This window comes from Plecotus auritus (genome assembly GCF_963455305.1).
Source record: "Plecotus auritus genome assembly, chromosome: 7".
Taxonomy (NCBI): domain Eukaryota; kingdom Metazoa; phylum Chordata; class Mammalia; order Chiroptera; family Vespertilionidae; genus Plecotus; species Plecotus auritus.
This window is the reverse complement of record NC_137774.1, coordinates 55,634,959-55,662,181: the sequence shown is the minus strand read 5'-3', so window position 1 is coordinate 55,662,181 and position 27,223 is coordinate 55,634,959. Positions and strand designations below refer to the sequence as shown.

General features: G+C 47.7%; 1 protein-coding gene across 8 annotated transcripts in view; it reads left to right on the top strand.

The window, feature by feature from the left end:
* MPRIP (myosin phosphatase Rho interacting protein) overlaps positions 1 to 26,713 on the top strand; it is a 188,624-nt gene extending 161,911 nt beyond the window's left edge. For 6 of the 8 annotated variants that reach the window (XM_080682844.1, XM_080682845.1, XM_080682843.1 and 3 more), the window contains 7 exons: positions 10,728 to 10,845; positions 11,451 to 11,610; positions 12,539 to 12,658; positions 13,498 to 13,584; positions 14,276 to 14,438; positions 16,723 to 16,808; positions 20,543 to 26,713. In XM_080682844.1, coding sequence (XP_080538970.1) covers positions 10,728 to 10,845; positions 11,451 to 11,610; positions 12,539 to 12,658; positions 13,498 to 13,584; positions 14,276 to 14,438; positions 16,723 to 16,808; positions 20,543 to 20,614 — 806 coding nt within the window. In that variant the 3' untranslated portion in view covers positions 20,615 to 26,713. Of the gene's footprint in view, positions 1 to 10,727; positions 10,846 to 11,450; positions 11,611 to 12,538; positions 12,659 to 13,497; positions 13,585 to 14,275; positions 14,439 to 16,722; positions 16,809 to 17,313; positions 17,376 to 20,542 lie in introns of all 8 variants that reach the window. The other 2 variants (XM_080682846.1, XM_080682841.1) reach the window with 1 other exon arrangement.
* The last annotated feature ends 510 nt before the right edge of the window (positions 26,714 to 27,223 follow it).

The following is a 27,223-nucleotide window of genomic DNA, read 5'->3' as shown; positions in this document are numbered from 1 at the left end:
ATTTGCATTTAAGGTAATTATTAATAGACAAGAGGCCCGATGCACGAAGATTCGTATAAGAATGGGCCTTCCTTCCCCTGGCTGCCAGCACCACCTTTGCTCCAGCCAGTGCTGCCTTTTCGCTCGGGTCCAAAGCCGCCTTTCCACCTTCCCACACTGCCCAGAGTCCCGGAGCAGCTGGGGCAGTGCAGAACACCTGCGTCCCACACCACCCCCGGCCGGTTGGTGCCTGTGTATGCAAATTAACCCGCCATCTTTGTTGGGTTAATTTGCATACTCACTCCTGCTTGGCTGGTGGGTGTCACAAAGGTACAGTCAATTTGCATCTTACTCTTTTATTAGTGTGGATAGGTACTTATTACCATTTTATATTTATACTAGAGGCCCCTTGGTGGGGTCCCTCGGCCTGGCCTGCAGGGATCAGTGGACCTCTGCCCTGCCGCAGCCCAGCCTTACCTACCAGCTTGTCAGGCTCTAGCCCACTGTCCATGTTGATCCCGCACAGCATGAAGTAGTAGTGCGTGAAGTGGCACGCGGCAGGGGAGGGGCCCGGGCCCAGGCCGGGCGTGGCGCCGCTCCTGCTCATCCCAGGCTCCACTGTGCCTGCCACTGCCGCCACTCAGGAGGCTCGTTGCTTCTCCACTGTAGTCTCCGCATACCCATCCTAGGGCAATACCAGCGCACCCATGACTGAGAAGCAGCTGCAGGCTCACGCCCAGTCAGTCCCGATGCCGGTCCCAGTCCAGATTGGGGAGGGGTGTGCAGGGTGAGTGTCCACGGGAGAGGCTCGCTCCGCCACAGCGGTGCTTGCCAGCCATGAGCCCGGTGTCTGGTGCCTGTTGGTCAACTGAGTGGCACTCCCTCTGTGGGAGCACACTGACCACCAGGGGGCAGCTCCTGCATTGAGCGTCTGCTCCCTGGTGGTCAGTGCACATCATAGCTACCTTAGGCTTTTATGTATAGACTTTATATCTTTTTTCTTTTTCTTAAAGAAGACCCTTTAACATTCCTTATAATAATGGTTTGGTGGTGGTGAACTCCTTTAAGTTTTTCTTGTCCTGGAAGCTCTTTATGTGTCCTTTGATTCCAAATGATAGCTTTGCTGGGTAGAGCAGTTTTGGTTGTTTGTAGGTCCTCGCTTTTCATAACTTCGAATATTTCATGCCAATCCCTTCTGGCCTGCAAAGTTTCTGTTGAGAAGTTAGCTGAAAGTCTTATGGGAGCTCTCTTGAAAGTAACTGTTTTTCTTTTGCTGCTTTTAGGATTCTTTCTTTGTCTTTAACAACTGGCATTTAATTATGAGGTATCTGGGCCTCTATGGGGTCATCTTGTTTAGGACTCTTGAGCTTCCTGGACTTGTTTGCCTATTTTCTTCACCAGGTTAGGGAAGTTTTCTCTCATTTTTTTTTCAGATAGGTTTTTCATTCTTTGCTATCTCTCTTCTCCTTCTGGAACCCCCATGATGCAATGTATGCTTGATGTTGTCCCTGAGGCTTCTTACAGTAGCCTCATTTTTTTTTATTTCTTTTTCTGTTTGCTTTTCTGATTGGGTGTTTTCTGCCTCCTTATAGTCCAAATCACTGATTTGTTCCTCAGCTTCATCTGCTCTATTGTTCATTCCCTGTAAATTATTCTTCATTTCAGTTGTTATATTCTTCATTTCTGACTAGTTCTTTTTTATGTTTTCTGTCTTCATTTTTATGTTTCCTCTGACTATGTTGAAGTTCTCACTAAATTCATCTACTCTTCCTCTAAGGTCATTGAGCATCCTTATCACTAGAGTTTAGAATTCTGTATCTGGTAAATTATTTGTCTCCACTTTATTAAGTTCTTTTTCCATTTTTGTTCTGTTCTTTCATTTGGGACATGTTTCTTTGTCTCCTCATTTTGGCTTCCTCCCCATGTTTGTTTCTATGTATTACATTGAGCTGCCACATCTCCTGGTCTTGTTAGAATGGCCTTATGTAGTAGGTGTCCCGTGGGGCCCAGTGTCATTGCATCCCCAGTCATCTGTATGGTCTATATTAAACCTATTGTCACTGAGCCTTGATTGCTTTTGGGACATCAATGGGGAGGGGTTTACACCCAGGCCATTGGGCTGCAGGACTGCCCATGACCACTGTGGAGGATCTTCTGGGCAGGGTTCAGCCCGCCTGGAGCAAAACTCACTTCAGCAGGGCTCAGGTACCTGCCAAGTTCACCCCTTGAGTGTGTCGTTTGTGGAGGTGGTTGGGTCTGAAGCTCTCCACCAAGTGTGCTGGTTCTGGGTTCTCCTGCGAGGTGCTGGCCAAAGTCAGCTGCCATCTATGTCCTACTCAGGGCCACCCAGCATGAATTACAAAGTGATCTGCAGATGTCTTATTACTTGTGCTGGACTTGGAAGTGCCAGGGAGAGGCCAAGTTGAGAACCAAGGTTTCATGGTGCTAATGCTAGTCTAGGCCCACGTAGCAAGAGGTGTGGAATATGCAGAGACCAGATGCTGCTTGTTTGAGAGATTTTAGGAAATTCAGAAGCATGAGCCAAGACAGATCGTTAGCATGGAAAAGCCACTGGAAACGGCTTTGGTGGGCCTACAAGTTGGGTGGTGCGGGGTTTCAGGGAATCACCAGGGCTGAGCAAGCAGTGTTATCCAGGTTGATGGAGACTCAGATATGGCACCTGCTTTTCAGCTCTATGGCGGAAGGGCTAAGCAAAATAACAGTGGCCTCTTACAGCACACTGTGTGAGAGAAAATTGTCCCACCAATACTCACCCTGATGTTAGACAATTCAGTTCCTCTTCATTTGTCCCTGGCACCTTTCAAACTGCTGCCCCAGAACTGGAGCTTAGAGCCACTGAGTTCTAGTAAGTCTGTACGACCCTTTAAAAGGAACACCTGGAATTCCAGCAGCTCTCTTTCACACTTAGCCACAATCTCTGCTGGTTGGTATAGCCCCAAGTTATGGCAACTTATTTTCATGGTACTGGAACCCTTGGCTGGGGGTCTGGTGTAGGCCTGAGTCCCCTGACTCCTCAGGGTGGACCTCAGCAGCTGAGATATCCCTCCCAATTTTTAACGTGGGTGTGGGACCAGTTTATTCCACATCTCTGTCCATACTACCAGTCTCACTGTGGGTTTTTCTGTATATCCTTAGTTACAGGCTTCTGTTCAGCTAGATTTCAGACTGTTCTGAATAATGGTTGTTCTGTAGTTTAGTTGTAATTTTGATGTGGTTGTGGGAGGTTCCAAGTGCAGTGTTTTCCTATACTACCATCTTGACCAGAGCCAGGGTTGTCTTTTCATTTTGTTGATGGTTTCCTTTGCTGTACAAAAAGTTTTTAGTTTGATAAAGTTCCTTTGTTTGTTTTTTACTTTGTTTCCGGGGCCGGGGGGGAAATCAGAAAAAATATTGCTAAGAGAAATGTCAGAGATTTTACTGCCTATGTTTTCTTCTAGATACTAGACCACTAGAAGATGGTCTACTTTTATTTTTTGCATATATCTGTCCAATTTTCCCAACACCTTTTATGGAATAGACTATCTTTACCCATTAAATTTTTTTGTAAAATATTAATTGACCTTATAGGCGTGGGTTTATATCTGCTCTCTCTATTCTGTTCCATTAATCTTTATGTTTGATTTTATGCCAGTGGTATGCTGTTGTGATTACTATGGCCTTATAGTGTATAGATTCATGTCAGGTATTGTCATACCTCTAACTTCGTTCTTAAGATTGCTGTGGCTGTTTAGAGTCTTTTGTGCTTCCATATATATTTTGGATCATTTGTTCTAGTTCTGTGGAATACACCATTGGTATTTTCATAGGAATTGCATTGAATCTCTAGATTGCTTTGGGTAATATGGATATTTTAATGATGTTAATTTTTCCTATCTATTAGCACATTTTATATATATATATATATATATATATATATATATATATATATGCTTCCATTTATTTGTGTCTTCTCTAGTTTTTTTGTTGTTGTTGTTTTTTTAAGTACCTCATAATTTTCCAAGTACAGGTCTGTTGCCTCCTTGGTTAAATTTATTTCTGGGTTGTTGTTGTTTTTAATGTAATTGTAAATGGGTTTGTTGTTTCCATTTTCTTTTCTGATAAGTCATTATTGGTGTATGAAAATACAACCAATTTCTAAATATTTTTGTATCTTGCTACTTTACTAAATTCATTAATACTTCTACTAACTTTTTGGTGGAATCTTTATGGTTCTCTACAATATCATCTCATCTGCAAATAATGTCAGTTTTAGTTTTTCCTTTCCAACTTGAATGCCTTTTATTTCTTCTTGTCTGATTGCTGTGGCTAGGATTTCTGGTACTATGTTAAATAAGAGTGGTGAAAGCAGACCCCCCTGTCTTGAGCCTGATGTTAAGGGAAATGCTTTAATTTTTCCCCAGTGAATATGATATTAATTGTGGGTTAGTCATTTATGACCTTTATTATGTTGAGGTGTGTTCTCTCTATTTTCACTTTGCTGAGAGTTTCTTATCATAAACTAGTGGCCCAATGCATGAAGATTTGTGCAAGAATGGGCCTTACTTCCCCTGGCTGCCGGAGCTGCCTTTCCACCTTCCCACGCTGCCCAGAGGCCCGGAGCAGCTAGGGCGGGTGGGACACTTGGCGTCATCGCCGTGGCTTGGTGCCTGTGTATGCAAATTAACCTTCCATCTTTGTTGGGTTAATTTGCATACTCACTCCTGATTGGCTGGTGGGCGTCATGAAGGTACGGTCAATTTGCATCTTTTATTAGTGTAGATGGATGCTGGATTTTGTCAAATGCTTTTTCTTCATCTATTGAGATCATCATGTGATTATTATTTATTTTGTTTATATGGTATATCATGTTAATTGTGGATATTGTACCAGCCTTGCATCACAGGAATAAATCACACTTGATCATAGTGTATGATTTTAATGTATTGCTGGATCTGGTTTGCTCATATTTGGTTGAGAATTTTTGCATCTATGTTCATCAGGGATGTTGGTGTATAATTTTCTTTCTTTTTAGTGTCTTTATCTGGCTTTGGAATTAAGATAATGCTGGCCTGCCCTGACCATTTTGGCTCACTGGATAGAGCGTCGGCCTGCAGACTGAAGGGTCCCAGGTTCAATTCCAGTCAAGGGCATGTACCTTGGTTGCGGGCACATCCCCAGTAGGAGGTGTGCAGGAGGCAGCTGATCGATGTTTCTCTCCCATCGATGTTTCTAACTCTCTATTCCTCTACCTTCCTCTCTGTAAAAAATCAATAAAATATATTTAAAAAAAAAAAAAAGATAATGCTGGCCTTGTAAAATGAGCTTGGGAGTCTTCCTTCCTCTTGCCGTTTTTTTGTTAATCTTCACCCAAGGATATTTTTTCCATCGCTTTTCAGAGAGAGTGGAAAGGTGGGGTGAGGAGGTGGGGGGAAGAGAGAAAGAAACATCTATTTGAGAGACATTGACTGGTTACCTTCTGTATACGCCTGACCAGGGACAGGAGTGAACCCACAACCCAGGTACATGCCTTGACCAGGAATCGAACCCACAACCCTTCAGTGTGGGGGCCAACACTCTTATCGGCCAGGACCCTCCGCTTATATTTTTTGGAATAGTTTGAGGATAGGTGTTAGTTCTTCTTGGATTGTTTGGTAAAATTCATCTGTGAAGCCATCCGGTCCAGGGCTTTTATTTGATTACAGCTTCCATTTCATTAATTGTAATCAGTCTGTTCAGATTCTGTGTTTCTTCTTGATTCGTTGTTGACAGATTGTATTTTTCTAGAAAGTCCATTTCTTCCTGATTGTCCCATTTTTTGGCATGTGTTTATTTGTAATATCTTTTTATAATCCTTTGTACTTCTTGGGTGTCACTTATTCTCTTTCATTTCTGATTTTATTTGGGTCATCTCTTTTTTCATGATGAATCTGGCTAAAGGTTTATAAATCCTTTTTATCAGTTCATAGAAATAGCTCTTGGTTTCATTGATCCTTTTATTATTATTATTATTATTGAGTGTATTGGGATAACATCCTATATAATAAAACCCTAATATGCAAATCGACCGAACGGCAGGATGACTGGCGTAGCAACCAGTCGCTATGACACCCACTGACCACCAGGGAGAAGACACTCAATGCAGGAGTTACCCCCCTGGTAGTTAGTGCGCTCCCACAGGGGGAGCGCCGCTCAGCCAGAAGCTGGGCTCAGCTGGCGAGCGCAGCTGCGGCTCCGCTGCAGGCGAGCAGTAAGGAGTGAGGGGTCCCAGACTGCGAGAGCCCCGGACTGTGAGAGGGATGTCGGACTGCCGGCTCAGGCCCGATCCCCCCGGGGACATCCCCCAAGGGGTCCTGGACTGCCAGAGGGCACAAGCTGGGCAGAGGGGACCCCTCCCCCAGTGCACAAATTTCATGCACTGGGCCACTAGTTGGTTAATAAAATTATACAGCCCAGCCAGTGTTGCTCAGTGGTTGAGCATCAACCAATGAACCAGGAGGTCACGGTTTGATTCCCAATCAGAGCACGTACCCAGGTTGCAGCCTTGATCCCCAGGGAGTGTCCCCCAGGGAACGTTCATGGGGCAGCCAATCAATGATTCTGTCTCATCATTGATGTTTCTCTCTCTCACTCTCCCTTCTTTGAAATCAATGAAAATATATTTTTTTAAAAAGAGAAAAAAAATTATACAGGTTTTAAGTATACACTTCTACAACACATCATCTGTATTTATCAATCTTTTGCATTGTTTTGCTTAGTTTTTTGCTTTTAGGCTCTATTCTATGAATTTCCCTGTTATGACTGGATTCATGTGCACCATAGCTTTTGTGTTGTTATTTTCATTCTCATTTATCTCAGGGTATCTTTTGATTTCTTTCTTGATCTTATTGTTAACCTGTTCATTGTTTATTAGCCAATTATTTAGCCTCCGGGCGTTTTGGGGGTTTTTTTGTGTTCTTTTTTTTTTTTTTTTCAGTTTTTTTCTTATAATTGATATTTAGGTTCATATCATTGTGAAATGCTTGATATTATTTCAATCTTCTTAAATTTATTGAGACTTAATTTGAATCCTTACATCCTAGAGAATGTTCCATGTGCACTTGAAAAGAATGTATGTCCTGCTGCTTTAGGGTGAAATGCTCTGAAATCATCAATTAAATTCATTTCATCTAGTGTATCATTTGTAGTTTCTGTTTCCTTGTTGATTTTCTGTTGGGAAGATCTATCCATTGATGTCAGTGGGGTGTTAAACTCCCTTACTCTGACCATATTATTGTCAATCTCTACTTTTATGTCGATCAAGATTTGCTTTATGTATTTAGGTGTTCCTGTGTTTGATGCATAAATGTTTACAAGGGTTATATCCTCTTGTTGGGTTGCTCCCTTTATCCTTATGTAGGTCCTTCTTTGTCTCTTATTTCAGCCTTTGTTTTAAAGTCTATTTTGTCTTTCATAATTCCTGCTATCCCAGTTTTTCATTTGTATGAAATACCTTTTTTCATTTTTTTACTTTGTTTCTGTGTATCTTTCATTCTGAGGTGAGTCTCTTGTAGGCAGCATATATATGGGTCTTGTTTTCTTATCCATTTAGCTATTCTATGTCTTTTGATTGGAGCATTTAATCTATCTTTTTTTTTTATTATTGGTTTTTTACAGAGAGGAAGGGAGAGGGATAGAGAGTTAAGAAACATTGATGAGAGAGAAACATCGATCAGCTGCCTCCTGCACACCTCCTACTGGGAATGTGCCCGCAACCAAGGTACATGCCCCTGACCGGAATCGAACCTGGGACCCTTCAGTCCGCAGGCCGACGCTCTATCCACTGAGCCACACCGGTTAGGGCGCATTTAATCTATCTTAATGTGATGATTGATAGGTACATATTCATTTCCATTTTATTCTGTATAACTATGTTCCTTTATTTTTTCTTCTTCTTAAAGAAGACCCTTTGACATTTCTTATGGTTTAATGAACTCCTTTAGCTTGTTCTCATCTAGGAAGCCCATATATATGTAATTTCAGAGGAAGGAAGAGAGAGATCAAAACATCAATGATGAGAGAGAATCATTGATTGGCTGCCTCCTGCATGCCCCCAACTGGGGATTGAGCCCACAACCCGGGCATGTGCCCTTGACCAGAATCAAACCCGGGACCCTTCAGTCTGTAGGCCGATACTCTATCCACAGAGCCAGACCAGCTAGAGCTAAGAAGCTGTTTATCTTGCTTCAGTCTTAAATGTTAGCTTTGCTGGGTAGAGTAGCCTTGGTTGTAAGTCCTTGCTTTTCATCACTTTGAATATTTCATGCTAATCCCTTCTGGTCTGAAATGTTTCTGTTGAAAAATCAGGTGACAGTCTTATGGAAACTCCCTTGTAGGTAACTAACTGTCTTTCTCTTGCTGCTTTTAGGACTCTTGTTTTGTCATAACCTTTTCCATTTTAATTATATGTCTTGGTGTGGGCCTCTGTGGCTTCATCTTGATTGGGACTCTCTGTGCTTCCTGAACTTGTGTGACATTTTCTTTCACCAGGTTAGGGAAGTTTTCGATCTTTATTTCTTCAAATAGGTTCTCAATGCCTTACTCTCTCCCTTGTAGTTCTGATACCCCCATGATACAAATGTTACTATGCTTGTTGTCTCAGAGGTTCCTTAAACTATCCTCATTTTTTGTTGTTGCTTTGTTTGAATGTTTTCTGCTACCTTGTCTTCCAAATTGCTGATTCGTTCCTCTGCTTCATCTAACCTGCTGTTGATTCCTTCTAGTATATTCTTCATTTTAGATATTATATTCTTCATTTCTGACTGTTTCAATTTTATGATTTCTACATCCTTTTTTTATGTTTGCTATCTTTTTAAGTTCTCACTGAGTTCATCCATTTTTCCCCTAGGTTCTTTGAGCATCTTTATAACCATTGTTTTGAACTCTTTATCTGGTAGATTGCTTATCTCCATTTCTTTTTAGTTTGTTTTTGTTTTGTTTTTTTCCTGGAGGTTTCCCCTGTTATTTTATTGGGGCATGTTTTTTTGTCTCCCCTTTGGCTGGTTTTCTATATCAGCAGTTGCCAACCGGTGGTCCATGGACCACTGGTGGTCCGTGAGGTCCAAAAGGTTAGCGACCGCTGTTCTATATTTTATATTGTTTGTGTGTGTTAGGTAAATCTGTTCTGCCTTGCAGTTGGTATGGTGGCCTTATATATATGGGTGTCCTGTGGGGCTCAGTGGCATCGTCTCCCTAATTACCTGACCTAGGTGCTCCAGAAATGTGCCTTTTATGAGTTATGTGGGCCTTCCTGTTGCAGTTGAGTCTTGGATTATTGTTGGCCCATCCATGGGTGGGGTTAACCCTTGGGCTGGCTATGAGGATCAACCCCAACAACAGTGTACGAGCAGTATTTGCCCCAGCAACATCTTTTGTTTGCCAAGATCTCCTTCTGCGTGGTCTGAAGCTCAACCCGGTGTGTTTGTTCTGGGGCCTTTGGGAGGAAGGGACTCTGGTGCAGGTCAATGTCAGGGCAGTCTGGCCACCAGGAGAGTCTGCACCAAGGCCAGGCTGGTCACAACTGGCTAACTTTTCTACAGATATGAGCTTTGCAGGGCAGGGCAACAGGGAGTCCAGGGAGTGGGTTCGTGCACTCCCCCAGGCTGTATGGAGGGGAGTGTCCACCCAGGAAAGATGGCGTCTGTAAGCTGTGTGTACTGGCCCTTGGAGAGGATGCCTGGGTTTCTAATGGACTCTTTTCTCTCCCTGGCAGAGAGAGTCCCAACTGATTTTCATAGCCAGGTTTTATGTGGGCCCCTCTTCCTGGCTTGGGTGCTCTGGACAGGGGAGCCTGGCATGGGGCTGCTGGTCCTCACTGGCACTCAGCCCCTCTGGGAAAAAGGCTCTGAGCTGCCCTCAGTGCCCATGAGGCACTCCTCAGAGGGACCTTGCAGCTGAGATAGCCCTTCATTCTCATGGCCACACATGCGAGCGGAGCCACCCTTTTTGTGTCTCCACCCTTCCTGCGAGCCTGATGTGGTTTCTCGTGTAACTCCTTGGTTATGAGACTTCTGTTCAGCTAGTCTTCAGTTGGTTATTCAGGTTTATTGTTCTGTAATTTAATTATAATTCCAGTTTGGACCAGGGAGGATGTGAAGTAGCTTGCATCTACTCTGCCACTATCTTGGATCCCCCAAGAAAATTCTTTGACAATTCTCTCTGCATAAAGGGCTGGTGTAAGGAGCTGTTTCAGATCTTGCAAGCCTAGAGCCAGCCCTCCAGCTCTCTTTGACCACCAACACGTCCAGTTACATGTGAACGGCTATCCCAGCTTCATCAGTCCCATTAGGGGCTTTTGACCTCTGCCCAGAGTTGCCTGTAACATCAGAGTACAAAGATTTTGTAGCTTCTACCTGGCAAAGAGCTTTGTCACAGAGCCTGTGCACTCTCTGAGAAAGCACAGTGCCCTTGGTTCAAGTCACCCTCTCTTTATGTCATTGACTTTACGGTGGTCTGTTATTCTAGTGCCCAGGAAGAACTACACTAACCTGGAAGCTTGCTTGGGTTGTAAACTGATGCTTGAATTAACATTTATTTAATCAGTTTGGTGCTCATTTAACATCAGAAGAACAAATGAACCTGCATCCACCCTGAGAATGGGTTTTGGGAGAGGCCAGCCCGCCTGCCGATGGGGAAGCATTAGCTGTGGGGAACTGCCATATCTGTCTCTCTGGCCACCAGCCCAGTGCTGACGCCTGTGTCCTTGCCTGCAGCCATCGAAGCCATGAAGAATGCCCACCGGGAGGAGATGGAGCGCGAGTTGGAGAAGAGCCAGCGGTCCCAGATCAGCAGCATCAACTCAGACATCGAGGCCCTGCGGCGGCAGTATCTGTAAGTCGGCTTTCCACCCTCGGGAGGGTGGGGATAGCCCTTCAGGTGGGAACCGGTGCCTTTCCTGTGTGTTTGTGGGAACCACACAGATACAGAGCCTGAGGTGGCATTGGTGGAGGCCCTGGCACTAAGGGCAGCTCAGAGCCTGTTTTCCAGAGGTGCTGGGCTAAGTGCCAGTGAGGGTCAGCAAGCCACTGACTCTTGTGGCCCCTGTAGACCTGGTACTGGGTTCTGAGGCACAGATTGCCTCCAAAGTTAGTGCTGAAAACAAAGTACAAACCTGCCTTCTCAGAAATAGGACATGAGTAAAGGAGCTTTCTCCTGCCTTCACAAGAGAAGTGTTGTCTGTGGGCTATTGAGTTGTTTGAAAGAGGACCAGAGAAGGACACAGAATAGATATCTATGAACCTGAAGTACTTGTGAAGTTTTCTCTTACTTAGCTGTTTACAAACTTTTTGAGACAACAAAAATGCATAGGGCCTGTTCTCTGTTGCTCAACAGTTTTTCTGTTGTCTCTTCGTCCCTCAAGCTTCACAGTGGGGACCCGGACCCTTGTGGAGCCTGGGCCTGGGGGAGGGCAGAGGAGTGAGGGTGCCTCTCCACAGGGAGGAGCTGCAGTCAGTGCAGCGGGAGCTGGAGGTGCTCTCGGAGCAGTACTCACAGAAGTGCCTGGAGAATGCCCACCTGGCCCAGGCGCTGGAGGCCGAGCGGCAGGCCCTGCGGCAGTGCCAGCGCGAGAACCAGGAGCTCAATGCCCATAATCAGGTGAGCCCACAGCCAAGGGAGCCTAGGTTCGAACTGGGAGCCAGGCCTCTCCAGCATGTGGGGGGACACTCACTGCCGGAGGGGAGCTGTGCCATCCGCTGCAGGAACTGCTGCTGACATTTGGACTCTGCTCACAGGATGCTGGTGGGGGGCTGCTGGCTCACCTCTTGTGTTTCAGGTTCTCCTCCTGAGCGTCTCTGAATTTCTGCTTTGTCGTCGCTGGGCAGGGCCTGGCAGGGTTATCGCACCCTGTCTGGGTCTCCCATCCCCAAGGCCCAGACTTGTGTTTAAATGTCTCCCAGTCAAGACCATACACTGCTTACATTTTTTTTGTCAGAGTATTCTCAAAATGTGCCTGCTTCTCAGAAAATTGGGATGCATTTAAAATCCTGGCTAATGGACAGGCTTGAGGTGGGTTAAGTGTGACAAAAGCTCTGTGAGGACCAAATTGGGGTTCCGTCCTCCTGGCCCACCACTCATCTCCCCGGGCACTAAGCAGCCATGTGTTGGCCTGGTTCAGGCTCAAGGCCTCCACAGGCCCGTGGCCACCCGTAAGAGGGCACTCCAGCTGGGTTGGTTTCACTTAGTCAGAAAATGAGCAGGAGGACCTAATCTTGTAGAAACTCAAATGGGAAAAGCCATGAAGCAGAGTAGCACGACTTACAGTGATAAAAAGGTATTCAGGGTCATGAAACCCTGCCTGCCCCGTTCTGTAAAACACTCACAGAGCCCACACTTAGAGCTGTTACAGGGACGGGAGCTGCAAGCTGTCACACTGCATGTTTTAACTCTAACATGCAGTCGGCGCACAGGCACTGCTCCTGCTGCCTAGTGTTGTGAGGAAAGAGCCTCTCTTGGTTGTACTGTGTGATTGCAGCCCCCAAGGATCTCTGCTGAGCACCCTTGTTTTGTTGTCGCTGTCCCCCAGGAGCTGAACAACCGCCTGGCTGCGGAGATCGCCCGGCTACGGACACTGCTGACAGGGGACGCTGGTGGGGAGGCTGCTGGCTCACCTCTCACACAGGGCAAGGATGCCTATGAGTTAGAGGTACTGCTCAGAGCCAGGCTCCCTCTTTGCCCAGCTCTGTACTGCAGAAGCCCCAAGAGGGGGGACCAAGGAGTGGCCCATAGCTTACAGAATCATTACAGGGGTGAGTCCTGGAGGCAGCAGGAGGGATAGAACATGGAAAGATCCAAATCACCCAGGACAACAGGAGAAAACAGCTTCCAGGCAGCATGGGACCCAGGGGAGAGGAGGGGACCCCTGAAGAGACCAGGGGGCCTTTAACCCCATCTTCACTCAACTACCCTCCTCCCCTCTTTCTGCCACACCTCAAACAGTGACCACCTGAAATGAAACATTTAATAACTATGTGAGCACTGTAGCTGCTTGAGACTCTGTAAAACTATTATTCGGGGTCAGGTAGATTCATCTTAAGCTAGAATGATTGCTTTTCATGTATGAGACATCCTTTTATGAAAGCACTTAGATTTCTTCCCATTCAATTAAAATTTCATCATGAAAATATCTCCCACTAAATGATGTGGAAGAGGCAGAATGCATTCAACAAGGTTCCAGCAGGACCCCTTCACAGACCCCTCACAGGCTCAGTCCCAGGAAACCACAGTGGCCCCCAGGCTGAGGAAGAAGGGGCACAAGTCTAGGGAGTTGCAGCAATTCTTTTCTTCTTTTTATTTCTGTATGTTATCAGTGTTTAAATTTTATTTGCTGGCATTTTCAATTGCAAATTGGTGAGAATGAGAAGAAAATTGTCTACTCCTCAGTGTGTGGAGGGGAGTTCTTTGCTCAACTTTCAGTCTTTGCTTTCAAAACTATGGCAGTCTCTTGCTCCAGAATGTCAGCCCCTAATTGCCCTCTCATTCTAGGTCTTATTGCGAGTCAAGGAATCAGAAATACAGTACCTAAAACAGGAGATCAGCTCTCTCAAGGATGAGCTACAGACAGCATTGCGGGTATGGGCACACCGCCGAAGGGTTGGATCTGCAGAATGGGCTGGAGGCGGGGGTGGGGGGAGGTGTAGGGACGCGGGTCTCACAGAGGTCCCTATGCTCAGCAAGTATCTTGGGCTGTTCTAGAGTAGATTTTATTTTCATGAGGAATGTGGTTTGATACTCGAGTTCTCTTAAAAACCAGCCTTCATGCAAGCACCATAAAAATGAGGAGCCCACCCGGTCTTGCTGTGTCCTTGTTCTCCCTGCCTTCTTAGTGCTTTGTGGGACAGTGAGACCCAAGAGAGATGTCATCCTGGGAAGTGAGAGTTGGGTCAGCTGCCAGTCTCTTCCAGGGCATTCTTGGAATCAGAAGGGATGCCAGGATCCCTTAGGAAATCTAAGATGGGGGGCGGGTTCCAGGCTGAAGTTATAGGGTGGTCCTTGGGGGTTAGGTTGTGCCAGCCTGCACCATGCCTGCACCTACAGCAGCCTTGGGGATCCTGTGTTGTGTTCAGCGAGAGTCTCGGCCCTGCCTGTTTTAGTTTGTGTCTAGTTTCTGCCTTTGGAAAACCAGGCAGGATCCACCTGCCAACCTGCCTCCTCCTCTGCCAATGACATTCCTCAGTCAGTCCCCAGAAGTGTTCCAGCCCCAGTGAGACAGACCTCCTGGCCTGGTTGTCACCACCATTTGCTCTGTCCTTTTCTTCTCAAGGACAAGAAGTACGCCAGTGACAAGTACAAGGACATCTACACGGAGCTCAGCATCGTGCGGGCAAAGGCCGACTGCGACATCAGCAGGTTGAAAGAGCAGCTGAAAACAGCCACAGAAGCACTGGGTGACAAGTCCCCTGAGAGCACCCCTGTGGCAGGATATGGTGAGCGCTTCCTGCTCTGGGTTGTGACGCGTAACTTGGGGGCTTTGTTCATAGAGTTACTGGGACTTAAGTCAAATCAGAGAATTGGTTTTCCTTTTTCTAATTTTAGACTTACATTTCCTTGCAAAGAGCACCCTGAGGGGTGCTGGTCATGGGGATGGCCGGTGCCCAGGGTGGAAGCTTTTCCTGTTGGTGCATTGGTGGCAGGCATTGTGCTGACTGCTCTGAGGGGCAGCCACACAGTGTTTATTTTCATTGTAATGACATGGTGTGTTTACCATTTTCCTAAAGAACTCAACAGTTTGGTGGAAGAGGCTTTCCCTAATTGCTTGATCCTGGAGTTTTACCATAAAATCTGTAGAAGGCCATGGATGGGAGGAGAAGCCAGGGAGGGTGCTCCCTCCTGAAAAGATGTCCTAGCTCACTAATATCCAAGAAATTTAACTTTTTCTCTCATCTACCAAGCATTCATGATAGTGGCAGTATTGATGGATGGGTGGAGAGAAGTTGCTTGCATTGCTTCTGGGAGGTTAAGGTAGCACTTTCTGGAAGGTAGTGAAGCAATATATGGCAAAATTTAAAATCAAACTATAGGCTGACTATGGGTAGATGAAGAAATGGTCACAGTGGCTGCTGCTCAGGGGAGCCCCAGGTAGCCAGGAGACAGAGAAGATGACTGAGAACTAGGGGAGAGTGTGTGCATTCTGTGACCTACCACTTTAACTTCTGAAGAAAACAGGTGCATGGGCATGTGCCAGCAAAGGTAGTTAGCACTGTGTACAGGAGCAAACACTGATTCCACCGGAACAGTCCTCTCTTGTCATCAAACAGAGGATTCTTTCAGCCATGACATCACAACACAATGAAATGCAATGCATGCCCTGGCCAGCTTGGCTCAGTGGATAGAGCATCAGCCTGCGGACTGAAGGGTCCTAGGTTCGATTCCAGCCAAGGTTGTATGCCTGGGTTGCGGGCTCAATCCCCAGTGGGGGGCATGCAGGAGGCAGCCGATCCATGATTCTCTCTCATCATTGATGTTTCTATCTCTCTCTCCCCTCTCCCTTCCTCTCTGAAATCAATAAAGAAATATATTAAAAAAAAAAAAAAAAAAGAAATGCAATGCAGTTCTTAAAAGAGATCAGGTAAAGGTGCTTCTGTCAAGATGGTGGCGTAGGTGAATGCAGACTTCCCTCCCCACAACCACATCCAAATCACAATTAAACTACAGAAGAGCCATTATTCAGAACCTCCCGCGATCTAACTGAACAGAAGCCCTGTAAATAAAGATAGAAGGACGCCATATTGAGACTGGTAGGAGGGGCGGAGGTGCAGAAGGGGCAGGACCTACACCCACTTGTGGCGGTTCAATATCAGAAGGGACATCTCAGTTTTGCAGGTGCCCCTGAGGAGTGAGGGGTCCCAGCCCCTCCAGGCTCCCCAACCCAGGGTTCCAGTGCTAGAAAGAGAAGTCCTCATACCTTCCAGCCTTGAAAACCAGTGGGGATGGTGGCTGAGTGAGATGGAGGCTACTAAAGTCCCGAGTATTCTTAAAGGGCCCGAACAGACTTACTCAAACTCACTCACATCGATTGGTAGTCTCCTGCATGTAACCCAACGAGGGCCAGGATTGAACCTGCAACCCAGGTACATGCCATTGACCAGAAATCAAACCTGTGACCCTTCGGAGTATGGGCTGGCGCTCTAACCTCTGAGCAACACTGGCCAGGGCTTAAGTCATCATTTTCAAGAAACCTAAAGAACAGTACACCAGACTGTCAGTGGCGGTTGTCTTGGAGGGGTGGCTTCTGAGAAGGTGTTGGTCCTGGGATCTCAGAAGAGAGGCAGGATAAATGACTAATGGGGACTGTTGGTCTGCTCTGTGGGTCAGGGGCGCTCCAGAGTGCGGAGTGCCGGCCCACCCCACACAGCATGACTTCACCTGCAGTCAGGCCCATGCTGGGAAATTTTTTTTTTTAATCCTCACTTGATATTTTTCCATTTTAGAGAGAGTGGAAGAAAGAGGGGAAAACAGAGAGAAACACTGATGTGAGAGAAACACATCAACCGGTTGCCTCCTGCATGGGCCTGGGGCCAGGGGCAGGGAGGAGCCTGCAACCGAGGTACATGTCCTTGACCGGAATCGAACCCAGGACCCTTCAGTTTGCAGGCCGACGCTCTATCCTGGGCTAGACCGGCTAGGGCTCAGCCTGGGAAATTTTTAAAGCTCTAGTCTGGTTCCAGAGGGCTCTAGAAAACAAAGTAATGGGTCTACTTGTTCCTTCAGATATAATGAAATCTAAAAGCAACCCTGACTTCTTGAAAAAGGACAGATCCTCTGTCAGTCGGCAACTCAGAAACATCAGGTCCAAGGTGAGTCTGGGACCCAGCCTGGGTGTGTGCGGCTCAAGATGCTGGGAAGAGGAGCAGGAGTCCAAGCCCACTACAGGCAGCAGCAGGGAGTCCCCGGGTCCCAGAACGTGCCTAGCCCCCACGATGGCCCTTGCTGGGCCAGTTCTGTGGCTTCGGGCTTCGGATACCCTTTGTGTAGCAGTGGAACCACCTCCTACAGTGACCGTCGAAGGGCCTGGTCTGGGAGTAAATCCCACCTTGGACCTCCAGGGCCAGATTTCACCTGTCCCTCCTGGTGCAGCCCCAGCCTGTCTGCAGTTTGTTGCACACCCTAGTTTAGTGCTGACGCTGCCTGCCTTTGAGAAAGGAAGCCGCCTGCACCTTCCCCTCAGCCTCATAGTGCCAATCCCCAGCATCCATTCCCTGCCCTGTGCGCCTCTCCAGGGCAGGGCGGGCAGGGGTGGGGAGTTGAGCATGTGGCATTCGGGATTTATTGTGTCTTATTGTTTGCTCTTTCCTCTGACAGTCCGTAATTGAGCAGGTCTCATGGGATAACTGAAACGAGCCCGCTTCCAGGTCCCTTGTCATGTAGGTAAACCACCTCTCAGCATCCACCCACCCGCCAAGGGCGCTGCCTGCATGCACGGCTCACACCTCCATAGCAAGCTCCTTGTTCCCTGTGCCTTTATTATTCCTGCTGCTGCAGCAAGCACAGACATAGCCCCAGGGGCGTGTCTCTGACCTGTTCTGGGAGTTAACTGGCACTACAACCTCATAAGAGAGTTGATCCCGGCACTGGGGAGCTCCCCTCCCAGCGTGGTGAGCGGCCCACAGAGCCAACACCGTGGGGGGCTCGCGCCTGGTCAGCATGCATGTTAAATGCTCTGCGCTCCACACTCTCTGGAGAACCATCTTGCCCAGAAGCCACTGCCATGCAGTCTCCCAGCGCTGCAGAGCCCCCTCCGGCATACAGCCAGGCCGAGACGGCCCAGGTGGGATGTGCGGGGAGCTGATCGCAGGTGGAGCAGGGACCCATCTCAGTAGAGCAGGAGGACCACATGTTAACTGGGGTGCTCTACCAGCACACTTTCTAGCAAAGCAAAAGCTTTTCCCTAGTTTCCATTAAAGACAGTGCTATTCGGAAAGGAGGTGGGGAGACTGGAGACATAGCAGTCTGCTTGGAAATGACCAGGACAGTGGGACCCAGTCTGGGCACCCCAGTCTTCACAGGAGGGCACATGTCCCTCGTTCTAGTCTAAAGTGTGCTCAGCGGCTTGGCTGGTGTGACCTCTTACTCCCTGGTGAGGAGGGCACGGGCAGCAGGAAGACCTGGTACGGGACCGGGTTCATGTGGACACTGGTGTGGCCTCAGGCCCGTCCTGGAGCCAGAGCACCTTTGCTGGCTGAGAGGCCCCGCCCAGGCTGGGGGAAGAGGCTGCTCCTAGGAAAAGCTTTGGAAAACCCACGTATTTTAGACTTCTTTTGCTTTTGTTTATTCTTCTACAGTCATGTGACCAAATACAGTTTAGGCTTAATTGAAAACTTAGTTTGGGCTTTTTTATTTAAACATGAAAAATATTTTTTAGCAAAAGGAAAACTTGTTCTTTGGTTTATGGTTTTCTTACTGAAGATTCTACTCATTTGAGACTTAACTGCAGCTGCTAGGTCCCCCCACACCTGTCAACAATGGGTGACAAGAAGCTTCTGCCAGGCCCTTCTGGGGAAGCGTGCTGCCCTGTGCCCGCCTGTCAGAGGTGGGTGGGGTGGGGGAACCCCTGGGCTCTGGACAAAAGGCCAGAAAATCACTGACAAGGCCTTTGTCCACAAGGACTTTGAAGCAGGGCACACTGGGAACCTGTCAGGCTGGCCAGGAGCTAGCTGCTAGGGCTCCCAGAGCCCGTCTGAGCCCCCAGGGGGCTCGGCCGTGTTTTCAGAATAGGAAGCAGGCCCTTGTGTAGAGGCAGTCCTGCTGTCCAAGAGGAAAGAGGGGCCGTGGGGGTGTCCCCGAGGACTCCTGTGGTCCCAGGCACAAGGGCGTGCTGCTCCTCTCCCACAGTTCCCACCGCTGCATCTGCAGACACCCTACCTCCACGGGAATGACGTCATCTAGAAACTCCATCTGTCGCTGGTGCTTTTGACACAGGATCTGACGTGTGTGGATTTATATCTTTCATTTATGCTGTTTCTACATCGTCCCTCATACAGAAGTGTAGACAGTCTCAGCACCGTAAAGTCAAAGCAAGCTTGTTGCTTAAGAACAGCCCAGCTTTTCTGGGATTGCAGCTAGAAAGTGTTCCCCGGGGGCCTCATGGAGACCGTCTGGTGGTATCAGTGTGGAGTCATGGAAGTGTCCCGCAAAGGATTGGCCCTGTGGGAGGAATGAGCCCCAAGGGAGCCAGTTGCACCCCGAGGGCCTTCCTCTGGGGTTGGGGATGTACCTTTAACAGCTGGAGTGTGCACGGTGCATGGCCTTAGGCCTGTTGTAGCTTCAGGCTGCCCGTCATGCCACTGCTCCCTGCCTTCCTGTCCCTAACACTGCTGCCTCATGGGAAAGTCCTAGCTGGGGCAGAGCTGTGTGGCTGGCACGATGCCACCCTGAGACTGGCTCTGTGCACAGCGGCTCCTAACTTGGGAGAAGAGACTCGAGAGCGGGAAGCCCGGGTGGGGTGGGATGTGGGTCGGTCCTCACCCTCTGCCCTGCTCAGGGGCCAGCTTCAGGGACCCTAGCCAACTGCTTACGCAGAGGTCCATCTGGACAGTGATTTTCAGAAAGGTTAGCAGTCGCACCCTTTATTTAAAAGAAAATTTATTCATTTACACACACACCTCCACAGGGTAAACAACAAGAGAGCTGTTGTGGGCGAAACTGAGGGGACAGCAGGGCCCACCCATTCCTTCAAACTCTGGAGGAAGCTGAGCCCTCAGATTCTCTCACCACACCTGCTCTGAAGCCTTGGGCTGGACTCTCCAGGCCCCAGGACCCGTGCCCCAGCTCTGGCTGAAGTTGGTGTGCTCCCCTGCGCCGGGCCACCTGGGGCTCATGTCTCGTGAGGCCTGGGCTTTGGTCACCTCCAGCCAGGGAGCGGGGAAACGGTCAGCTCTGGGTCTGATGAGGTTGTGTGAAGATCAGATGGCAACTAAGGAGCCCAGCCCATCCTCACCAGGGCTGGAATTCCATCCCTTTTCTCATCCAGAAATTAAATTTTTGGGAAAAGCCTCCAAGAGTAGTGTCATTCACATCAGGCCACACAGATGGACACTTTCCCAGGGTCCCACAGAAGAGTATTGGTTTTACATTGGAAAACCTTAGTAGCTATGGTGACATGTTCCCAAATCCCAGGAGAGTAAATGCAGCAGGGTTCCCATCAGGGAGGGCGAGGAGCTGTGCTCCGCCCTGGTGCTCGGGTTCTGGCTGTCCTCGCAGGAGGCGTGGTAGACATGGGCAGGTTCACGGTCGGGAGAAGGGTGGAGACGGGTGGTTTTCTAGTTCTTGGCACAATCTTTTCCTGGCTGAATCAGTCTGATTGCTGCTTCTCTAAAGAGCCCTCAGCTCAGAATTCATCTTCTATGCTCATGGACTTGTTTTTCTGATTTTTTTCCCTTCTCATCCAGATAACACCATCTCACAGGAGACGGGCTCTCCTTAGCATGCCCACTAATCTCTGAGGAGCCCTCCCCACCCTGCCCCTGCCTGTGCTGCGGCTGCACCCAGCACGGGGTCTGCGTTTAACTGTTTTCTCCTGCTCTCCACCCAGAGTCTGAAGGAAGGCCTGACGGTGCAGGAACGCCTGAAGCTCTTTGAATCCAGGGACTTGAAGAAAGACTGACTGTGTCCCGTTCAGTTTGAACACACACCCTTCCCAGCTTGTGGCTGCACAACCCAAATGCTACTTTCCGTCTGTACCTTTATTTTTTATTATTATTATTGTTATTGTCATTGTTAACTGTGGGTATGGATGCATGAGAGACAGGTTTATAGGTTGTTCACGCCATTCCCTGCTGTGTTGATGGAACTTCCTGTTGTCTTTATCCAAGCTTGTTTCCAGGTGATCTACAGTAAGCCTAGGGGTCGGAGAGGGTGGTCTGCTTCAGCTGGCTCTGTGTTGGAATCCTTCCCGCTGTGGCCCACCTCCCTCCCTCATGTCAGTATTAAGGCCCGGCAGCCGATAGATAAGCTAGCTCTGCTGCACACTGGTCGCTTGGGGGGAACAGCACTGGGTTGTGGTTTGGCCTGGATCGCAGCCCTGACAGCTCATTGGCCTGCAGGAGGAGCTGAGCAGTCAGGTGCGGTGTGTGGCCTTGGCTCCCACCTTTGAGCTTGGGAGGAGGTCAGCATTTTAGATCTGTCCCACTGATGCAGGTCAGAACCACAGCCCAGGTGTTTGTGGTAAACTTTTCACAACCTTGAAAATGTCGGAACAGCTTTTCCTGGTTTTGTCTGTTTTTTATTAAATCTGGCACAAAACCCCACCCTCTCATTCCTTCCTACGCTCACTCTTTCCTTGGTCACCAGTCACCCTGTCTTTCCATACTAGTTGGCTTGTGGACCTGTGGCCTGGGGTTTCAGACTGCAGTTGCAAATAATGATGAATTCCCTCTGAAAACAAACCTCACATTGCTTTGGAAAAGGCTAAGAGAAGACCCCTATGTTAAGTCAGGAAGAAAGTGCAGAGGATGTCAAAATCAGATGAAAATTGCCCATTTTGTGCTCTTAACTCTAATTTAATTAATCTAAGGTCTGAAGAGTTCCCTTTTAGCATTTAGAGAGCCTAAAGTAAACCTATACTAATAGTTCTGCTTTTTTAACAAGTTGAGTAAGACCTTTTTAACTATCACAAAACACTACAGCAGCGGTCACCAAACTTTCGTAACTCCCAGACCCCCAGTGGTCCGCGGACCACCGGTTGGTGCCTGCTGCTGTAAAGCACTTCTGGAAAAGATCATAAATTGGAGTTTCTGTTATGGACACATGAAAACCATTAACCCTAAGATGAGGAGTATAAAACCAGGTGGGACCACCGCTGCCTTAGGAGCAAGGTGGGTCACTGGGGTGGAGCAGGGCACTGCCTCACGGCCCAGGATCGGATGCCAAGAGCCTGCTTTCGCTCTCTTAATGCTCGAGCTGGGCTGATGGTCTCTGGGTGCACAGAGGCTTTGGGGGTAAACTGTAGAGATCATCTTGCTCAGTTTCTAGAGTAAATGAGTGAACAAGGTCATCTGGAAAGAGTCCTGAGAAGGCCCAGCAGGAGCCCTTGTGTGCTATCTTCTCGCAGGATAGACTCGGAGCTCTCTGCTGGCATGAGTCTGCCCTGCTCTCCAGTTTTAAGAGTCTTAACCCAAACCTGTCTCTCCCTTGCTACTATTCCATGTTTTTAAAAGAAAGAGACTGTCAGCTCTGTTTCCTAATCCTACTTACCAACACCCCTTGGCACGCAGACCCACGGTGTTTTTATAAAGGATCGTGACTTTCTGTGTCACATGCAGGATTCCTGGAGTGCACAGAACTATGGGGACCCCCATTTCCATGCACATCCTCTAGGGCTGAGTGACGGGACACTTAGCCTGGCTCTGCAGGCTGTCTGGGCACTGTGGCTTCGTGGCCTTCCTTCGGAGAACTCGCCCCTCCCTGAAGTTCTGGGCAGGTCACACATGGAGTCCAGCTCCATCTGCCTCCAGACTGCGCGGGAGGGTCTGAAATCTGTGGTGCTTTTGAAGAGGTCCAAAGAGCATTCACTATACTCATCCCTTAAGGTTAGGTCTCGGGAATCCTGGGAAGCAAACGTGTTGAGTGCAGCATTTGGAAGTCGAAGGCAGAGGCCAGGGAAGACCTCTGGTCCTGCAGCCTCTGTAAGGGACCTTCCTGCTCACCCACTTGCTCTCCTGGGCCTGGTCCGAGCTGGGGTTACCAGAAAACAGGCTGGGAGTGCTCAGCTGGCTGAGAAGCGGGCTCCTTCAACACGGGCTGGTCCTGCTGTGCATCCTCCCACAGAGAGTGTGAGCTGTCTTGGCCTCGCTGAGTGTCCATACATAGTGACAACTGCAGTCAGGCTGAGCCTCCTGCTGCTCGGTCCTGCTCTCCAGCTGGAAAGCACGCAGGACAGAACAAAGCGGCTTTACTCTGGCCTGCGTGGCCCTGCCGCAGGCTCCACTGTACAATGACCTCCATGTGCTCCCTGCAGGCACCAACCCCCAGGAAGAGTTCAGCCACCTAACCACTGAGGAAAGAGGAGCAGCGTGGAGGCAGGCCGCCCGCAGGGGCTGTGCGAGGGAGAATAGGGGATTGGGAGCCCGCTGCTCTGGGCTTCTGATCCCAGCACAAACCAAGCAGTGGGAGTGTCCACTTTCCCAGGAAGGAAAAGGGGACCATGGGCCAGCTCCTCTCAGCTGTAATTATTCTCCTGTACATGTGCACCCTCACATGTGGTCTGCAAGCACGAGTGAGCATGCTGTGACAAGCTTGTCGGTGGGAAAAGTGTGACTGTAACAAATAGTTGTGCGAACACTCACGTTAACTACAGGAGCACATGCAGCGGGCCCTTCAGGCCTGGCCTGCGTGACGCTTGGCGCTGGGTGCCCTGCAGCCTCCTGGCAGCGGTGGGGCTGAGGCGGCAGAGAGCACTCTGCCACTAGAAACAGCTTGGGCAGAAATGAATTTGAATTTGTGGCAGGAAGTGGTGGCAGTCCTGTAGTGACTGGCAGCGGCCATGTGGGATCTTGTGGGTTTGTCAAGAGCTAAGGTCAGAGGCCCCTCCTTATGAGTCCAGCAAGTGGGAAGCAAGGAGAACCAGGATGGGCCCCAGGCTCTGGCTGGCGACGTGCAAGTTGTCACACCACAGCGTCCAGACCCAGTCACCCGCTCACTGACCCAACATCTGGGCACTGGGGCTGGCACAGGCCATACACAGGAAGAGGAGCTGCAGTTTTTTAAAAACACAGTTGTGATTCTCAGAGTCTGCCTGAAAGAAATTCTGACAAGGCCAGGACACAGAATTGGCCTGGAAAGCACTTTGCATGGAGATGCCTTTCTAATACCCTCTCTCCCACCACAGAGGTTTCTGTCTGGCCTCCCTGCTGCCAGGTGGCCCCGTTAGCAAGCCTGTGTTAAACTCATCCCGAGGTCGAAGCGGCACAGGCCAGCCCTGCCTCGAGCGCCTGGAGGCTGGGCGCCACCCGTGGCCTTTTCTCAGCTACAAGTGACCAGGTGTGCCCGGTCGCTGCCAGCCCCAGCGAGGATGTCGCTGAGGGCACCCAGGTGTGTTCTGGCAGGCAGTGTGCTTCTCCTGAGGAAAGGTTTCTTTTCTCCCTCATTACTGGTAACACTGGTTCCTAAAGCCCAGGTCTCTTCGGCCTCTCAGCTTACAGTAGGGCCTGTGGCCTGATTTCGGGGTGGTGTAGGGTCGGCCTTTCTGTTCCCTACCTGCTGATGCCTGCGTGATGCCTTCATGGCTAACCACATCCTCCACCACTCCCTCCCCAGTGTGTCTGAGTCTAAGCCAGTTCTTTAGGGATTCAAAGCTGTTTTCAGTTACAGTGAAAAGAATGCAACCCATCAACATTTATTTTTTCTGAAAATAAAATTAGTTCATCGTTGTCCTAAGGAGCCTTAGAATTTAACATTTCCCTTTATAGACACAATTTCAAAAAACAGGGTTCAGTGACACCCCTTTACATTAAAAGTTTCTCTCATAGGAAACTGGACATAAACCCAATGTGGAAACTCACACTGTCGATTTCTCTCAAGTTCTGCCTTCTGGGAAAGACGGGCCTCACTCTTTTTCCCTTTTGAGAACCTAAGTTTCACATCTTCTTGCTTCTCTATAAAGTGCAGCGGCCTACCTTCTCTGAAGTCTTTCAACAGAAAGCAGAAGTAATAGCTCAACATGACCATCCCATGGGGGACCCATCGAGCCCCCTCTCCTGTAGGTGCTCAGGCAGGACTGTGTGATGACCTAAGCTCAGTGTGGCTCCAGTTTCCTTGTTTTAAATGTATTTTTTTATTAATTTTTTACAGAGAGGAAGAGAGAGGAGAGAGATAGAGAGCTAGAAACATTGATGGGAGAGAAACATCGATCAGCTGCCTCCTGCACACCTCCTACTGGGGATGTGCCCACAACCAAGGTACATGCCCTTGACCGGAATCGAACCCGGGACCCTTCAGTCCGCAGGCTGACGCTCTATCCACTGAGCCAAACCGGTTTTGGCACCAGTTTCCTTGTTTTAAAACAGCTGTATTTGTCTTCAAAATAACCTGTACATTATTCAGAGCAAGCAGTGTAAATACTAATCAGAAGTTACTATAGGAATTTTGGTGACAAAAAGGGATGTCTGTATACAACTAAGCAACATCACACTTGAAGAGAGCAAGAACAACTTCGGACAGCATTGAACCCCACCCAACATTAAAAGGAAATGCTTTCAATGACTTTCTCAAAGCTTTGGTCATTGAACAGGTGGTTTTAAAGAAGGTATACAATATCTACAATAATGATAACCCTGCACCCAAACATTGTTTTTCATTAAAAAAAACACACACTCTGTAATACTTGCTCTTGGTAGAGCTATTTAAAATCCTGGAGGAAAATCAAGAGAATAATAAAGAGCATGGTAGTTCCATCTTGACCAGATCCTTCTATGGAGTAACTTCAGACTTGTAGGGAGTCAGTCCTGGCCTCGGGCTCTGCACACAGCAGGGCTGCGTGCAGGGTCCCGCTGAGTGGGACCCTGGATTTTCCCAGCTCTTGGGTTGCATAGAAGGGTGCAAACCCATAATGCTGATATTTTGTAGTACACATCTATGTCAAATAGGTAAGGGAACATTTAGTCACAGAACACTTAAGAATTGGATGGTCCAATGCAGGAGAATGTTGGAAGTCTCCGGTAAACAACAGGTGGTCTCCAGTTGCAGTCTTGCGGGGCCCTGCCGGGTGGATGTGAGTGCACAGCGAAGGACCACCAGACACCAGCCCGCCTGCTGCCTTCACGGTTCCCACGCCCTTTGCTCTTTCACCCTTTACAACTAGTTATATCACATATTTCAGTTTTATTTTATAGAAAGCTAGGAATAGATTAAGAAGAACACTAAATTATTGTTAATATCACAAAACTTCAATTAAAATGGATTTTAGGATTTACCTTTAGTATTTACAACATATCTACTGACTTTTTGTTAGGATTCAAACTGGTTTAAGTGATAAGAATTCATATGGTTTTCCTAAGTAATATTTATAAAATGTAAAGTTTCTAAGTGGTTCCTCAACAATTATAATTAGTGATTTTTCTATCAGGGTAAATGTCTCAATTCAGCTACTAATGACAAAAACATACTATGCTAAACTGCTGGGAGAGCTGATATACGAACAAAGTGAAAACTGTACATAATTTTTCTGCTAAGAGGAGTTTGGAAATAAATCACAGTCACTTCTGTCGCCGCTAATTATTTCAACAGGTGATACATGTTTAAAGAACAAACTTGTGTAATTTCAACTGGTGTTTAATTTCTGTACTAATGCTAAATGATAATGTTCACCCAACTAAAAGTCATATGCGAAAGAGAGCAGGGGCCTAAGCAGCCCAGGTAACCACACACATCAAGGCTCCACCAGAGACCTCAGACGGAGGCAGCTCCAGAAACAGATGCTCTCAGGGTCATCACCTGTCAGGCTGTCGGGTCCGGAAGAGGAGAGCCTGGTCAGTGAGGCTGCTCTGTTTTGACAATTCAAAATTTCATGGTTTAGTTTGAGGCTTCAAAAAATAAGTTTCTGATCAACTTTCACTACAACTGAAGTAATACTTTGTCAAAATATTTATTCCTTTGTGTGACATGCTAGATTCCTGTGGATATAGCTGGTCATTTCTATTTTGTAAATACTACCTAACTTTACATAGACTATATATATCATAATAAACTATTTTTGCATCACCCTTTGCATGCTGTGAATGAGGTTTTGTTTAATGGAGAGACAGATGCAAATTAGATTTCATATAAAAATCGTTTCACATGTTCAACAAGTTTTCAGGATACAAGATTCATACACAAAAAAAGTATTTCTATTCACTAGTAATGAACAATCAAAATGAAATTAAGAATGCGATTCCATTTGTGATATGAAAAAGAATTTTTTTTAAAGTGTAAGACTTGTACACTGAAAACTACAAAACATTAAAGAAAGAGTTAAATGAATGGAAAGGCATTTCACATTCATGGATTGGAAGACAAAATTATTGTTAGAATGGCAATACTCCCTAATTCGATCTACAGATTCAACATAATCCCTATCAAAATCCCAGCTGCTTTTGCAGAAGTTGATCAGCTGATTCTAAGATTCATATGGAAATATAAGAGGATCCAAAAAGCAAAAACAATGATGGAAAAAGAACAAAGAGCACTCATGCTACTGGGTTTCAACACTTACAAAGTTTCAGTAATTGACACAGTG